This window comes from Rattus norvegicus, chromosome 12 (assembly GCF_021556685.1).
Source record: "Rattus norvegicus strain SHRSP/BbbUtx chromosome 12, alternate assembly SHRSP_T2T, whole genome shotgun sequence".
In the NCBI taxonomy this organism is placed as follows: Eukaryota; Metazoa; Chordata; class Mammalia; order Rodentia; family Muridae; genus Rattus; species Rattus norvegicus.
Window position 1 is genome coordinate 21,846,555 of NC_141545.1, and position 15,171 is coordinate 21,861,725.

Here is a 15,171-nt window from a genome sequence, read left to right on the forward strand (position 1 = left end):
CACAGCAGCAAACCCTAAGACACATGACCAAAAGCAACTCTTACACTTTAGTTAACAATCACAGTAGGAACTCAAACAGGGAAGGAATCTGGAGGCAGAAACTGAAGCAGAAGCCATGGAGGACCACAACTTACTAGCTTGCTCCACTTTTTTTTTTTTTTTTTTTTGAGATGGTCTTTCTATGTAGCCCTGGATGTCCCAGAACTTGCTATGTAATGTTGACCAGGCTGGACAAAAACTAAGAGATCCATCTGCCCATGCCTCCTAAGTGTTGGGATTATAGGTGAGCACAGCCAATCAGCCAGCTTTTACTTTCTTATAGCACCTAGGACAGCCAATCTAGGGGTGATACTACTCACAATGGGCTGGGCTCTTCCATAGTAATCACTAACTTAAAAATGCCCCCTAGGCCAATATTATAGAGGTTATTTTCTGAGCTGTGGTCCTCTCTTCAGATAGCTAGCTTATGTCAGACTGACAAATAATAAAAGAAATATGAACAAATAATCACGACAGAGCTGTAGTATTCTGGGTCTGTTAGTCCAGCCCGTTATCCTTTGGTATTCAAGGGCTTGGGTCACCATTTTAACATCTTTCCTAATTCATATGCATGGAGTGAAGGTGCTCGAGCCACGCTGGTAACAGAGAAACAGGCATTTTGGGTATCATCTTGTAATTCATTTGTAGACTGGACCTCACTTTCCAAGGCATGTTTGTTCAGATGACCTGGCCTAGTCCTGGGATCCTTACAGCTTCACAGAAGGGCCATCAAGTTTGTGCATACCACAGCTCCAGCCCTCGGGGAACTCCTACGGGGCCACAGCAATACCGTGCAGGCCAGGTCCTGTCTTAGGCTCCCTGGTACAGGCCTGTCACCTCGCACCAAGCTGCCTCACCATGACTCAGCCTAGGCCAGAGATGTTGCCTGACTATTCCAGAAAAGAGGCGGGGGACAGGGAGGGTCGAAAAGACCGTGGACCCGCTGGATTGGTCTCATGGTTAGTGACGACATCACAGCGCCCAGCCCTCTGGGGGTCATAGCGCGAAGGGATTGGCCGGTCTTCGGTGACGTTTTGGGCGCGTCGGCGAGCCAAGCCTAGATGTTAGAGGATTGGTTGGTGTTGTGTGGCGTCATCGGAGCGCGCCGGGAACGCCCAGGATGTATGACTCTGGATCTGTCGGCTGCGGATAAATGGCCAGGGCTGCTGTAGGCGCAATGCTACGTTTCCCGGCCTTGCGAGAAGTCGGGTGCCTCGCGGCGATTGGAGCTGCAGTTTCTATTGCAGTGTCACCGGGCTGACCACGAAGGACTCTGCCAGGCGAGTGGGACTCCGACTACCCGTGAATGCCAGGTACCGGTGTGTCGTTGCGGCACTCTGACAGGGTCAGGAGTGCTGCTGGGGCCCAGGGAGCAGAATTAGGGGCTGGGCGTCTCCGCGATGTGACTTTCTGTAGCTTGGGCATCAAGGAGTTACTGTCTCAGCACAGTGGCATTTCACATCCCCAAGTCAACAGTTCTGAGCCATTGTCGCGGAGGCCAGGCATAGTGGTTGATGCAGGCCTGTAGTCTCAGCAGTGGGGAGTTGAGCTTTTAGGTCACAAGCTCCAAGCTAACCTGAGCTACATAATGAGACCCTGTCTCAAGAAACTGGCAGGGCATGGTGGCTCTTGCCTTTAATTAATCCCTGCATTCCAGAGGCAGAGGCAGAGGCAGGCGGATCTCTGAGTTGATAGCTAACGTGATCTACAACTCGAATTAAGGGACAGCCAGGGTTACAGGGCGTCTGTCCTCCCCCCACCGCCCCCTATTAAGAGAGAGAGAGAAAAGAAGCAGTCGATGGTCATTTGTTAATACGTCATGTACTGCTCGCTTTAAACAAAACCATTTCATAACGTGGATTCTGTTGTGCACGATGTTAAAAGATTTTCTCACCGACAAGAGTGGGATCCACCTTAATCCCTAAATGCAGTAGGAAGGGAAGAGGGGAGGGCAGGTGGTGAATGGGGGCTTAGAGGTGATAGAGATGATGCTTTAGGAAGTGACACTGTGAATTGGTCCTTGACAAGGCAAATAGATGTTTACTGAAGCCTGGGACTTCTAGGCAAGGAGTAGATTCGAAGTCCCCAGCAGGGAGTGATAGACAGATGTAAAAAGATCTCTGAGGACTTGAACTCTGGAAAGTGCAAGAGTTTGGAGTCATTTGATAGGTGACAGGACTTGGAGGAGACTTTGATTTAAGCCTGGTGTCCATGTCACCAGCCTCTCTGGATGCCTGTTTCTTGTGGTTAATTAAAGGCTCGTGCCGCTTTCCCTGATCAGCTCTGGCCTGATATCATTATGGAGTAAGCACAAAGTAAAACTCAAGGCACAAGGGAGTGAGAGGCAAGGGACAGACCACTCTGGGGAGTGCAGTCAACGAATGTCACTTAGCACCTGGGCACAGAATCTTGTTGAGGTCAACAAGTGTATTAAGCAGATGAGGTGGCGGCTGTGGATGTGCACATAGGAAGGCTTTCTCACCACACTTGTTTCAGTCTCGCCAGAGCTGGGGATTGAACCCAGAACTTCCCCCTCCCACTCGCCAGGCAGAGCATTCTGTTACTAAGCTGAGTCCTGGTATTTACGATCAAACAACAACTTTCCTCTTTCCTCTTTGCTCAGAGTTTATGAGTCAGCGGTCACTCCCATGACCCCAGGATGATTCGGGGCTCCCCACAAATAGCCTCTCTGTGGCTGCAGGTCACTCAGGTCCTGGTGACTAACTTGGGACCTCATTCTCTTCACTTCTAATTCCCACAGGCGATACTTAAATACCTGTGTGGTTTGGCCACCATTCGCAATGGAGTTTCCTGACCTGGGGAAGCACTGTTCAGAACCGACTTGCAAACAACTAGGTAAGGACTCCAAAGGTTCTTGCTGGGAAACAGTATTTCGCTGGCTGTTTTGCAGAGGGCATCTGGCCGTTTGCACTCATTAGCTAGTTGGCCTCTGACCTGGTTTAGCTTCTCAGCCTGAAAACTCTGGTGCGAGACACAGGGTCTGCTCAAAATTGCAGGTTAACAACAACCTAAGGCTAGGCAGTAGCCTCCAGAGCTTTGCAGATAACAAAGACAGACACAGCTTGGACAGTTGTGATACCACAAGAGATGCTATCTGTGTTGAAAAGACAGCTTTGTGGGGCCTTCACTGTCTCTTGGTCTTGCTGCATTTCTAACTTTGGGCCTGGGGTTGCTGCTCAGTGGTACAACACTTGTCCAGCATGTCTGAAGCTCGGCTTCCTTCCCAGCACTGGAGAGGCGCAGGCAGGAGGACCAGATATTCAAGGTCCTTCTAGGCCACATGTGAGTTCCAGGTCAGCCTGCACTAAATAAGACCCTGTCTCAGAATTTTTTTTTTTTATTTTATTTTTTAAATTTTGCGCCACAAAGTTGTTTTCTCTCCCGTGCGCCACTTCTGGGATGCGTCTGTCTCTCACAGGGATGAGAACCTAACGTACAGAAGTTCCTGCTTTGAATGATAGGGAATTTCCTGGTTCCAGTTCTTCAGAGGATTTACCGTCTTACCCTGATTTTTGTTTTTTAGATTTTCTGCCAATCACGTGTGATGCCTGCAAACAAGATTTCTGTAAAGACCATTTTTCCTACTCGGGTCATAAGTGTCCCTTTGCATTCAAGAAGGTAACGCATCGTCCCGGGGTCTAGACTGCATGGACCACAGCTGGTGTGTCCAGTTGTTCCGTGCAGGCCAGAGAAGAATGACTTAGGATAGCCACGCTTTGAGTTTTAAATGAGTGGTTTATTAAGTATATATATAGCAAGGCAAAGTAAAAAGGTAGCTAGAGAGAGCGGGAAGGAGAAATGGATGGACTGGTAGATGGGTCTTAAAACATCCTCAAGGGGTTGGGGATTTAGCTCAGTGGTGGAGCGCTTGCCTAGCGAGCGCAAGGCCCTGGGTTTGGTCCCCAGCTCTGAAAAAAAAGAAAAAAGGAAAAAAAAAATTTCCTCAAACTGAACACTCAGAACATCCTGTGGAAGCAGACTGGGGAGGTTGACAGGCAGCTGGACTTCCCAATTCAGCTTCCTCTCTGACTGAGCATCCCCCTGCTGTAGCCGTCTGGCTTCCTGATCCCAGTGCAGGTACGTTTCTGCCTCGGGATGAGTGATAGTTCCTCTGTTGGGAGTAGTTTCCCTTCCAGCTGTTCTCTCTGTCAGATTGGGAGGGTCGACCGTGCTGGTCCAGAGCCAGCTTCTCAGTGGACTCGTGACAGTTTAGCAATGTGATGTGCGTTATATCAGTACAGTAGACAGCTACTTACTGTAATTGTTTGGGTTTCATTTATTTGTTTTGAGGCAGGAGCTCACTGTGTAGCTCTGGCATCGTGTAGCTCTGGTGGCTGGAAATTTGCTCTATCGATCTAGATGGGCTCAAGCTCACAGAGATCCATCTGAGTCTGCCTCCCGAATGCTGGGATTAAAGGCATGTGCCACCTGCCCAGCTAATTTTCTTTTGAACTGAGGTCTTAAGTAGCCCATGCCAGCATCAAACTCACTATGTAAGCAAAGCTGGCCTTGAACCTGTGATCTACTGAGGTTGGGAGTAGAGCTACGCACCATTGCTCCAGGCTGCTAGAACACGCTTCCAGGTAGTTCAGTGCTCTCGTATGCCCAGTGACTTCCTCATTTGACTGCGCGGGGCTGCAGGCTGTGACGCTATCAAGATTTTATTTTCAGAGACATGGAGTCAAATTCCTGTTTTAACAGAATCACAGATTAATGAATCAAGTTAAAATTCACAGAAGATGGTTCTTATATAGGGGTGGGATGGATTTACAGATCCAGAGTCAAGGTTCATTTAGAAACCAAATAGGTATTCTAACAAGGGCTCAGAAGTGCTTTATGTATGCACATGGAGAGGGCAGGGGTCAAAGCCAGGGACCTTCCTCTATTGCTTTCCACATTTTTTGAGACAAGATAAGATCTCTTATTAAATCTACCAGTTGGCCAGCTAGGCTGGCCAGCAAGCCCAAGATCCTCCTTGCTCTGCCTCCCCAGCATTGGGATTACAAGTGCATGCTGCCAGCCCCGCACAGTGGTGGACATGCCTTTAATCCCAACACTCCAGAGGTAGGGGAATCTCTGAGGTCTGCTGGGGTTTGAACTTGCATCTCTGAGCCATCTGCACAACTCTTAAACTGGATGCGTAAGGGAGTAAACAGCCCTGGAGCAAGGTGACCAATTGTTAGTGTCTCTGTTCACTATGACATGTGCGGAAGGGAAGGACTCCCGTAGATTCTGGAGGATGTGTGCTCTGAGCTGTGCCTGATAGGTGGCAGAGGATCAGCCGTAGCAGTCCCCTGGGACAGACAGTCAGGAGGTCAGGAGACTGCATGTTTGCAGCGGCTGCAGCCTGTGATCTCTGCAGGTAGTGTATTTGTGTGGAAATCAGAGACTGAGTTTCTTTGGCAAATGGACAGTAGCCAGCCATAGGCTGTGACCCTCACCCCGGTCCTGTGGGAAAATCTGCACCCTCTTAGCCACATTGTGCTGGGTATGAAGGGTGAGTAGTGGAGGGCAGCCCCAGATGCTAGCCTCTGTGTTTACTTGAGATAGTACTTCCTGCCAGGAGTTCGTGGGTGATGGCGGGTGGAACTCAGACCCTGGTGCTTATGTGGTGATAACTTTACCAACTGGACCATCTCCCATCCCTCAAATTGCATGCTTGGGATGTGTCTCGCCCTTGAGCAGCCATAGCTGGTCCTTCCCCTCATACTGTGCTTGCATCTTCCCTGGCACTCGGGAACAGTGGGTGTCCAAGTTTCTTGTTCCTCTGTAGCAGGTATTTCTAGGGGATTCTACACCACCCAGTAGACACTAGAAGGTCCCTCAAGTCCAGTGTTTCACTCGATCTCAGAAGTGACTCATGGATTATGTCAGTGAACTCTGCCCACTTCCTCTAGTTCCATATGGACAGTGGGTGACTTAGTGTCACATGCCTTAACCGGGGCTGGCCATGGTCCAGCCAAGCCATTAGGATGGGTGTGGTAGGTGACTCAGATTTCTGTTTACCAGGCTCTGATGACCAGTGGCCACCTGTTTGTGTGTCAGCTGGACCTTTCCTTATGCCCATGTAGGTACATCTGTCCAGAGATCACACAGGAGTGCTTTGTTTCTTGTGGTCATATTAGGCCACTGAGGTAGCCGCCCTCAGACAGTAGGCCACACAAGCCTGATACAATCCATCTGATTGACGTCAGCCACCCCATGCCATCTCTCAATAGTTGTGGCTCAGTTTTGACTATGCTGTTTGGTCATTCTTGGGGCTCCTCATTGGCTCCACAGTCTCTCAGTCTCTGGCTGGTACAGCAATGGGCACAGCCTGTTCAGTGCTGAGGGCATCTCCCTCCTTGTAGAGCCACTGAGGATCAGAAGCAGATGTGCAGAGTGACTCCTGTGTCCCGTCCTGTCAGTGTGTCCACCTGAGGGGTCAGGTGGGTCCCCTCCCACAGCCATGTTATGCCCCAACCCAGATCTCACCAGCTTCCTTTTTTGAGGGTCCTCCAAAGCCTATGGTGACCCTTTTTGTGTTAAATCCCACTAGACAACCCTAGAGTGGAGGGGAGAGAGGGAGATCTGGGTGTGAGCGGAGCAGAGAGAGGGAGATCTGAGTGCGAGTCTTGGTAATTGTATGCTCCTTATTTCAGGATGTGCAGGTGCCTGTGTGTCCACTCTGTAATGCCCCCATCCCAGTGAGGAGAGGTGACATCCCAGATGTGGTGGTCGGCGAGCACATGGACAGAGATTGCACCTTTCACCCCGGGAGGAACAGAAACAAGGTGAGAGTGGGATTAGGGCTAACACAGGCCAGTGCACTCACAGTGCTGCTGGTGCTTTTCCAAGATAGGTCAGTTTTCTTCTTCCTTCCTTCCTCTTTCTTACTTCCTTCCTTTTTTTTTTTTTTTTTTTTTTTTTTTTGGAGATAGCATCTTATATAGTCCAGGCTGGTTTAGTCTTGCTATAGTTCCTGATCCCCCTGACTCCCTCCTGAGTACTGGTGTGATAGCCATGCACTACCATGCCTGTTTTTTACGGTGTTGAGGATCAAACCGAGGACTCTGTGCTTGTTAGGCAAGCACCCTACAAACTGAACCACATCTTCAGCCCCAAAGTTCTATTTTCTAAGTGTGGAGTGCTGGCAGTCTATGGGAAGTGGAGGTCTTCCTGTGTTGTGAATGGTGAGTTTGCCTTGTGGAAACAGTTTCCAAGCCTCACAAGGGTCCCAGGTTAGATCTTTGTTTTCAGGAATCTTGAGAGTCTGAGATGAAGGAGGGCAAGGCTTTCTAGAACCTTCCGTGAACTCTCTCATACACTCCTGGGAACAGAAGAAGTGGGCCACCTTTTCTCTCCTCTCCCTGGGGTGTGGCAGGGAGGGTCCCTGTTTTTGGTCTTTCTTAGAGAGGAATGGTATTTGTAAGAAGACAACGGGCAGCACAGGGAGGACCGTACGGCACCTGAGCTGGGCTCTCTGCCTCCATCCTGCCCCACATGGGGCTAGCAGCCTCTGTCCCACCAGGTCTCCTGCTGGCTCTGAAGAAGCTGTGCCTCTGACTCTAAGGAGGGCCTGAGGTCTCTCTTGGGGATGGGCCCTGCTTTGCCCAGCCTCCCAGCAGCCATTTCTGCGCCCCAGTGTGGTTCGTTTCCTCTGTGGACTTTCCCTGAGGCTCTCCTCTAGCTAATGCTGGGTCTTCTCTCACCTGCAGTGACTTTAGCCTCTACAGTCTGTCTCCCTTTCTTCCTCTCTTTCCCTTTCCCTTCACCTCCCCCTCCTTCCCTTCTTGTTTTTGATACTTAGTCCAGCTCACTCCCAATCTTCCTGCCTCAGCTTTTTGAGTGCTGGAGTTACAGGCCTGCACCATCGTGCCTAGCTCATAATCCACTGAGCCACCTCCCGGCTTCAGGGCTTTTGTTGTTGTTGCTTTTGTTTTTATCGGGCAATGCCAGGGAATTAATTCAGTGCTAAGCCATAAGCATGAGCTTTTACTAAAAACCCTTTTATTACATTACTCATGTGTGCTGGTGGTGAGGTTGAGGAGCAGGGTGGGGTTCAGCAGAGGCCAGGGCTCACATGCGGAGTCAGTTCTCTTCTACCTCAGCCTCTGAGTAGTTAGAATCACAGCCTCCAAGACCCATCCTGCCGGTGACAGGCTGATGACAGAAGTGACTTCGTTCCTGCAGGTTTTCACACACCGCTGCTCCAAAGAGGGATGCAGGAAGAAGGAGATGCTGCAGCTGGCTTGTGCCCAGTGCCATGGCAACTTCTGCATTCAGCACAGGCATCCTCTGGACCACAACTGCCAAGCTGGGAGCAGCTCAGTCAGCAGAGGGAGGTGAGCATGGGTTCCTGGTGCCGCTGATCGTCTTAGACTCACAGTCAGCGCTGGAGTCCGTGAAGTTAGTCCTGCAGCTGCCACATGCTGGGGGCTTCCACAGGGGCATTTATTCTTTCACGGGTTAGAACGGAGAGGTGGCAGCTGGCTCCTTCTGAGAGGCCCTACTTCTCCCAGTTTCTCCCGTTTTCTGGTTCGCCCAGTGCTCCCTGCTGAGCCTGGCTTCCCTTGCACCCGTCCTTGCTTTTGCCTTGGTATGGCATTTCTGAGTGCCTGGCTGTATCCAGCTCTCTGTGGACCGAGTGGCCTGCCGTCTTTACTGATGCCCTGGATGACGGATGCTCAGTTTGATCACCTCAGTGAAGACTTGTCTCTAAATGAGGTCCCTACCAAGGGCTAGGGGGATTGAGTTGAAATGTTGGTCTTTTGGGGGAGGCCATACAGGTTAACTGTTCTTGCTACCTTTTTGAGTAGTAGAAACCTCTGTTTACACTAACTCCTGAGTCAAAATGAAACATAACTTCCTTTTCTTTTTTTCGGAGCTGGGGACTGAACCCAGGGCCTTCCGCTTGCTAGGCAAGCGCTCTACCACTGAGCTAAATCCCCAACCCCGTATGCTGCAGCGTGTGCCAGGCTAGGTGACCTGAGAGCTCCCACCTCCTCCTTCACCTCTCACAGGAGCCCCAGGATTGCACACACACACACACACACACACACACACACACACACACACACACACACACACACACACTAGCTAGCACACAGTGCTGGGAATTCTAACGGTCCTCGGGCTCGTGCAGCTTCCCACTGAGCTGTCTACCAGCCTCTTAAGTTACCCTTTAGTTTTTAGTCTTGCATTGGGGGCAGGAGTATACACGTGTGCTGTAGCGTGCATATGGAGGTCGGAGGACAGCTAAGGTACTTGTTAATTCCACTTGACTTTCTCAGACTGTGTGTGATCCAGGCTGGAGCCCAGCTATCTTAAGTGCATAGACGTGAGTGGGCGGGCTTTCTTGATGTGCGTAAGAGGGTCGAATAAACATGCATCTGACTTTCTCTATAGGTCTTCCGCATCCAGAGCTGCTGAGCAGAAGCCATCGGGAGTCAGTTGGCTGGCCCAGCGACTCAGGTACTAGTCTGAGTGGCATGTGAAACTCAGACTGTGTGATGTGCTGTGCTTCCATAAGAAAGGCCAGAACTGGCCACAGTAGCTGTTTTTAGAATGTCCTGAGTTCCCTCCAAGGGCATTCTCCATGCTCTAGTCAGTGTGGTCACCCGTGGATTCTTTCTCTTTTAGGCGGACAGTGAAATGACGGGGAGGCTCCTGTCAGTGCTGCACCCCAGCTCCTTTCTGTTGACTTTTAATCTTGGTGACGTGGCCTCCGGCACTTTCCTGCTTCTCTGGAGTCTGGGTCTTTATGGAAGAGTCTCCCATTGACTGCTCAAGTTAGGATGAGGAGATGGCTCAGTGGGTAAAGCGTTTGCCTCACAAGCATGAAGACCTGATAGCATCTCCAGAACTGAATGTTGTAGTCTCAGCACTTGGGAGGTGAGGAGATGACGCTCCGGGGCTCTCTGACCAGCAACCTTGCCTTATTGGAGAGTTCCAGGCCAGAAAGATGCTGCCTCAAAAACCAAGGTGCACACTTCCTGCGGAAGGACATCAGAAACTTACGTCTGGCCTCACACACACAAACACATGGTATATAATTTATTTGGTAAAGTAAACGAGGCTGTTGAGCCACTTACTGAGATGGGTTAGGTTACCATAGCCAAAGCTGGGGACTTGTGTCAACCTCCTTAGTGGTTGGTTTGGTCTGTGCTAAACCACTCCAGGACTTGGTATTCTGGAAAAGTCTGTCCTTTAACAGATAAGATCCACCTCTGCTCTCTATTCTCCCCTACATGACTTTTGTAATGAGGTGCCTTTGGGGCACAGTCTGCTCATGGTCCCCAAGAACAAGAGTTGGTGTGGCACCCTTTCCTGACCTCTGGCTGGGGCACTGTAGAGGGAGGGTACATACCCTGCCCGCAGTGATGTCTCCAAGGTTGATTTAAGCAACCAGCTCCTCCCTGCCACGGCTCCAGGCTCCACATGCCTGGGTTAAGGCTGGGTTTGTTTTTTGAGACAGTGTCTTAACTATGGAGCGCTGACTGTTCTGGAACTCACTCTGTAGACCAGTCTGGCCTTGAACTCAGTGATCCCCCTGACTCTGTCTCCAGAATGTGGATTCTCCCAAGAAAAGCAGCAAGACCTGGGCGCCATTTCAGAGCTGCCTAATTTTGCAATGGAAGCTTCTCATGTCGGAGCACCATGGCAGCAGGCCGAGGGTGTCCTTGGGCACTTTGCAGAGCAGAAACCCAGACAGAAGAAGAGCAGTGGCTCTGGGCCTCTGGGTGCAGCCACAGTCGCTCCTGTGCTACCTGTGTGGCCTGACCACATCTACCACCATGACAGTGTTGGGGAAGATGCTTGGAGGTACTCTGGTGACCTCCATGTAAGGGTTTACCCTCACTTTCCAGGAGCTTGAGTATCAGGGATGACATGGGACAAACCACCCGAGCTGCGTTAGACCTTTACCCTTCGTTCAGACAGCCTTTAGGACAGTTGACTGCATGAATTCCATACAGAGCAGCATTGTGCAGATTTTGTGACCTCTGGCTGTCATGGACAGGCAGGGGTGGGTTCCGCTCTGTTCTCTAAAGACTTGACTCTGTCCTAAGCCAGTGCCTCTGGTCACATCAGTGCACCAGCCTGCTTTAGTCCAGCTCTAGGCCCATCAGTGCCTCCTTCTGTCCCCAGTGTTTGGCTAGATCTGGGGCCTGGGGACTTGGGTTCTTAGAACAAGGTCTCTGCAGTGGTGCTATGTGGGGACACAGACAAACCATTCTATTGTACTTGCACTCCCAGGTGACAGCCACTCACCCTCATATAGTAGACACTTGAGATGTAACCTGCATAACAAAGCTTTTAATTCCACTTAAGTTTTTTTTTTTAAAGAATTTATTTTATGTATATGAGTGCACTGTAGCTGCCTTCAGACTCACCAGATCCCATTACAGATGGTTGTGAGCCACCATGTGGTTCCTGGGGATTGAACTCAGGACCTCTGGAAGAAGAATCGGTGCTCTTGACCTTGGAGCCATCTCTCCAGCCCCCTTGACTTAAATTTTAAAATAGGTGGGCTCAGTAATTAGTCAATGTTTAAATAAGGACTTAGAGTCTACCCCCTAACCATTTTATGCAGTAATGTTTCCACTGAGATGACTCTAAATTGGGAATTAAAAGCACATAGCGTGGGCTGGGGGAACGGCCCAGTGATTAAGAGCTTGTACCTCTCTTGCAGAGGACCAAGTTTGGTTCCCAGCACCACCCATATTAGATGGCTCCAGGATCTGATGCCACTGAACTCTGGGCCCTGGCACTCACATGCACATGTTCTTAAACATAAATGTGGAAGTACACTGAGAAAGGTTAGAGTCTAGGATAGTGGGCTGAACCTCACCTAGAGCCTACCACTGAGGAGCTGTGGCCATGTTTCAATAGGAGAGCACTTGCCTAGAACCCCTCGGGTCTGGGGCATAGTTTAGTAGTGGAGGACCTGCCTGTCATGTCTGAGGCCTCAGATTCTATCCCAACTATTGCAAGGAAACAGTCACCAGACTGAAGACAATATCAAATGTAAGACATTGTGTGTTGAAATATTTTATACTGATCAATAAAAATTTATTTCACCTGTCGATTTTTTTTTATTTAATTTTTATTTTATGTCTAAAATGGATTCACTTTTAACTCCCAAGAAGAACAGCAAGAAATGGGCTCTTTCTAAATAACCTTCACTATCCTGGATTTCACTATGTAGACCAGGCTGGCCTTGAATTCAGATTCTCCTGCCTACACCTGGGATCAAAAGTGTGCACCACCACTCCCAGCTTTGTGTGTGTGTGTGTGTGTGTGTGTGTGTGTGTGTGTGTGTGTGTACCATGTGCATGCCTGGTGCTTTCAGAGGCCAGACTTTTAGAAAATATGAATAATTCTTTTCAAAGTCCGAAGTGCGTGTGTGTGTGTGTGTGTGTGTGTGTGTGTGTGTGTAGTGCAGGTATGTTTGCTTATTTGCACATGTATGGGCACAAGTGTACCCATATGTGGAGGCCTGAGAATAACCTTCAGTGTCTTCCTTGGTTGCTTTTCACTTTATAGACTGAGGCAGAGACTTCCTGAACCGAACCCAGGACTTGCGGTCCATCTGGCCTAACCAGCCACTAGCCCCAGGAGTCCCAGTCCCTGCCTACTCTGTGCTGGGATTTCTGGAAAGCCGCCTCCTGACTTTTCTGTGATATTGGGGATTTGAACTCTGGTCCTCACACTTGTGTGATGATCACTCGCCCTCTGAGCATCTCCCCAGCCCTGTATGCCTCTTTTAAGAAACGACTTAGCAGTTCTCTGCTCTAGTCTGGTAAGATTCTCTGTCCTCAGCTGCTGGGGTGCTGTGGTGGAGACTTTTGGGGAACACTAAGTGGAGGGGACACACCTTCCATCGCTGCTCCTTTTTTCTATAATAGAAATCACAGGGCGGTTAAGCCATGTCTTGGTGTCTTGGTCTGCCCAGTAAAGTCCTGTCTCTATACCTGCCCCAGGTATAGAACCATACAGCATCATGGTGTATGAACAGTGCTGGGATGAACACTACTGAACACAGCTCTCTTTTTTAAAGATTTATTTTATGGATGTGAATACAATGTCACTGTCTTCAGACACACCAGAAGAGGGCATTGGATCCCATTACAGATGGTCGTGAGCCACCATGTGATTTCTGGAATTGAACTCAGGACCTCTGAAAGAGCAATCAGTTCCCTGAACCACCAAGCCACCTCTCCAGCCCTAAATAATTCTTTTTAAACAATTACATTCACATCCACCCTATGGTTTTACTTATAGACACAAGAAGCAGGAATAGGGGTTGGGGATTTAGCTCAGCGGTAGAGCGCTTGCCTAGCAAGCGCAAGGCCCTGGGTTCAGTCCCCATCTTCGAAAAAAAGAAAAAAAAACAAAAGCAGGAATAGAGGAAGGGGTGTTCCCTAAAAAGCAAGTAAGTAACAAAATTCCAAAAGCTGCTAAAATCCTATGTACCATCACCACACTACCACTCATCTTTAAGAAGTCCATGGCCATGGGCTGGAGAGTTGGCTCAGATTAAGAGGACCTAGGTTCAATTCCCAAGTAGCTCACAACTGCCTTTAACTCCAGTCCCACAGGACCTGATGCCCTCTTCTTACCTCTGTAGGAACATGTGTAGGCACCCAGCACATACATGTGAACATACATTCATGCAAACCAAATGTACACATAAAAATAAATATAAATCTTTTAAAAATTAAAAAGCCCACGCCCACACTCTCGTCGTTTCTTCTTCTCTTCTGTGACTTCCTTTGTTTTTATGTTTGTTGTTTTGAGACAGTGTCTCGATATCCATAGCTGGCATAGAACTCTAGACAGACAGGGTGGCCTCTGACCTCACCGAGATCTGCCTGTTTCCTCCTAAAGGCCAAGACTAAAGGTGAGAGGCACCATACCCAGTTCCTTTCTTTGAAATAATGTCTCAAGTATCTATGGTTGGCATCAAGGGTGGTCTTGAACTCCCGATCCTCATCTCCACTTTCCAGATACTAGGATTACAGACACTCCTTACTATGCTCAGTTTATGACGTGCTGGTGATGGAGCCCATAGCGTCACCCAGGCTAGGCAAGTGAGCTACTGCCCCCAGCCCACTTTCGATTTTTATAAACTCTGCTTCTCATTGGCTGGTCCCGAGATGCTCCTCTGCATTGAAGCCAAAGATTTTGTTTTACCTGAATCAAGGTCCCAAAAGGATTTAAAGACATTGGAGCTGGAGAGATGGCTCCGTGCCTGCTGAGCACTGGCTGCTCTTCTAGAGGTTCCAGGTTCGAGTCCTAGCACCCACATGGTGGCTAGCAATCTATCTGAAATTCCAGTTCTGTAGAATTTGATGCCCTCTTCTGGACTCTGCAGGTATTGCATGCCAAGGTGCACAGCATGCAGAAAACACTCATATACCTAAAATTAAAATAGATATATAGCCATACATATATACAATAAACACACACACACACACACACACACACACACACACACACACACACATATATATATATATATATATATATATATATATGGCTAGTGTAGTGGTGCATGCCCCTTTAATCTCAGCACTTGGGAAGCCAAGGCAGGTGGATCTCTGTGAGTTTGTGAGTTCAAGGCCAACCTGGTCTACAAAGCAAGTTCCAGGACAGCCAGGGCTACACAGAGAAGCCTTGTTTTGAAAAAGCACACTCTCAATTATAAAACAGTGGAAATAAAAAAAAGATTTAAAGAAATTCCCCGGGCTGCTCGAAATAACAGAATGGAGCTATCCCTGTTGCTGCTTACAGGACAGCACAAGCACAGTGGCACAATCCAGTAGTTCATCAGATTGTTCAAGCGTGTCACTGCCAGTCGGCTACAGCCTTCCTCCTCCAGCGTGTAAATTCAGCCAGCGTGTGTGTGTGTGTGTGTGTGTGTGTGTGTGTGTGTGTGTGTGTGTGGTATAAGTGTGTGTGTTGTATAAGTGTGTGTGTTTCACCTGTATGTCTGTGCACGTGTGTGTCGCTGTCTTTGAAGGTCAGATGAAGGTGTCATATGTCCTGGAACGTGGCAATGTGTATGAGCCACCATGTAGGTGCTCAGAACTGAACCCAGGTCCCTGGAAGAGCAGCAAGTGCTCTTAA

At 49.1% G+C, this 15,171-nt stretch overlaps 1 protein-coding gene across 2 annotated transcripts; it reads left to right on the forward strand.

The window, feature by feature from the left end:
• Nucleotides 1-1,142: 1,142 nt before the first annotated feature.
• Nucleotides 1,143-12,125, forward strand: Zfand2a (zinc finger AN1-type containing 2A). 2 transcript variants are annotated; one of them, XM_087578771.1, is made up of 8 exons: nucleotides 1,217-1,352; nucleotides 2,801-2,895; nucleotides 3,584-3,678; nucleotides 6,411-6,488; nucleotides 6,702-6,833; nucleotides 8,233-8,384; nucleotides 9,448-9,513; nucleotides 9,682-12,125. In XM_087578771.1, exons 5-8 carry the CDS (start codon nucleotides 6,789-6,791, stop codon nucleotides 9,695-9,697), a joined length of 279 nt encoding a protein of 92 aa, XP_087434897.1. In that variant the 5' UTR covers nucleotides 1,217-1,352; nucleotides 2,801-2,895; nucleotides 3,584-3,678; nucleotides 6,411-6,488; nucleotides 6,702-6,788; the 3' UTR covers nucleotides 9,698-12,125.
• Nucleotides 12,126-15,171: the final 3,046 nt, after the last annotated feature.

Bases quoted from the DNA above. Each gene is read 5' to 3' on its own strand.
- Zfand2a (XM_087578771.1), top strand. From the start codon at position 6,789: ATGGACAGAGATTGCACCTTTCACCCCGGGAGGAACAGAAACAAG. The intron at 6,834-8,232 runs GTGAGAGTGGGA...TCGTTCCTGCAG, and splicing joins CCGGGAGGAACAGAAACAAG to GTTTTCACACACCGCTGCTC. The intron at 8,385-9,447 runs GTGAGCATGGGT...CTTTCTCTATAG, and splicing joins AGCTCAGTCAGCAGAGGGAG to GTCTTCCGCATCCAGAGCTG.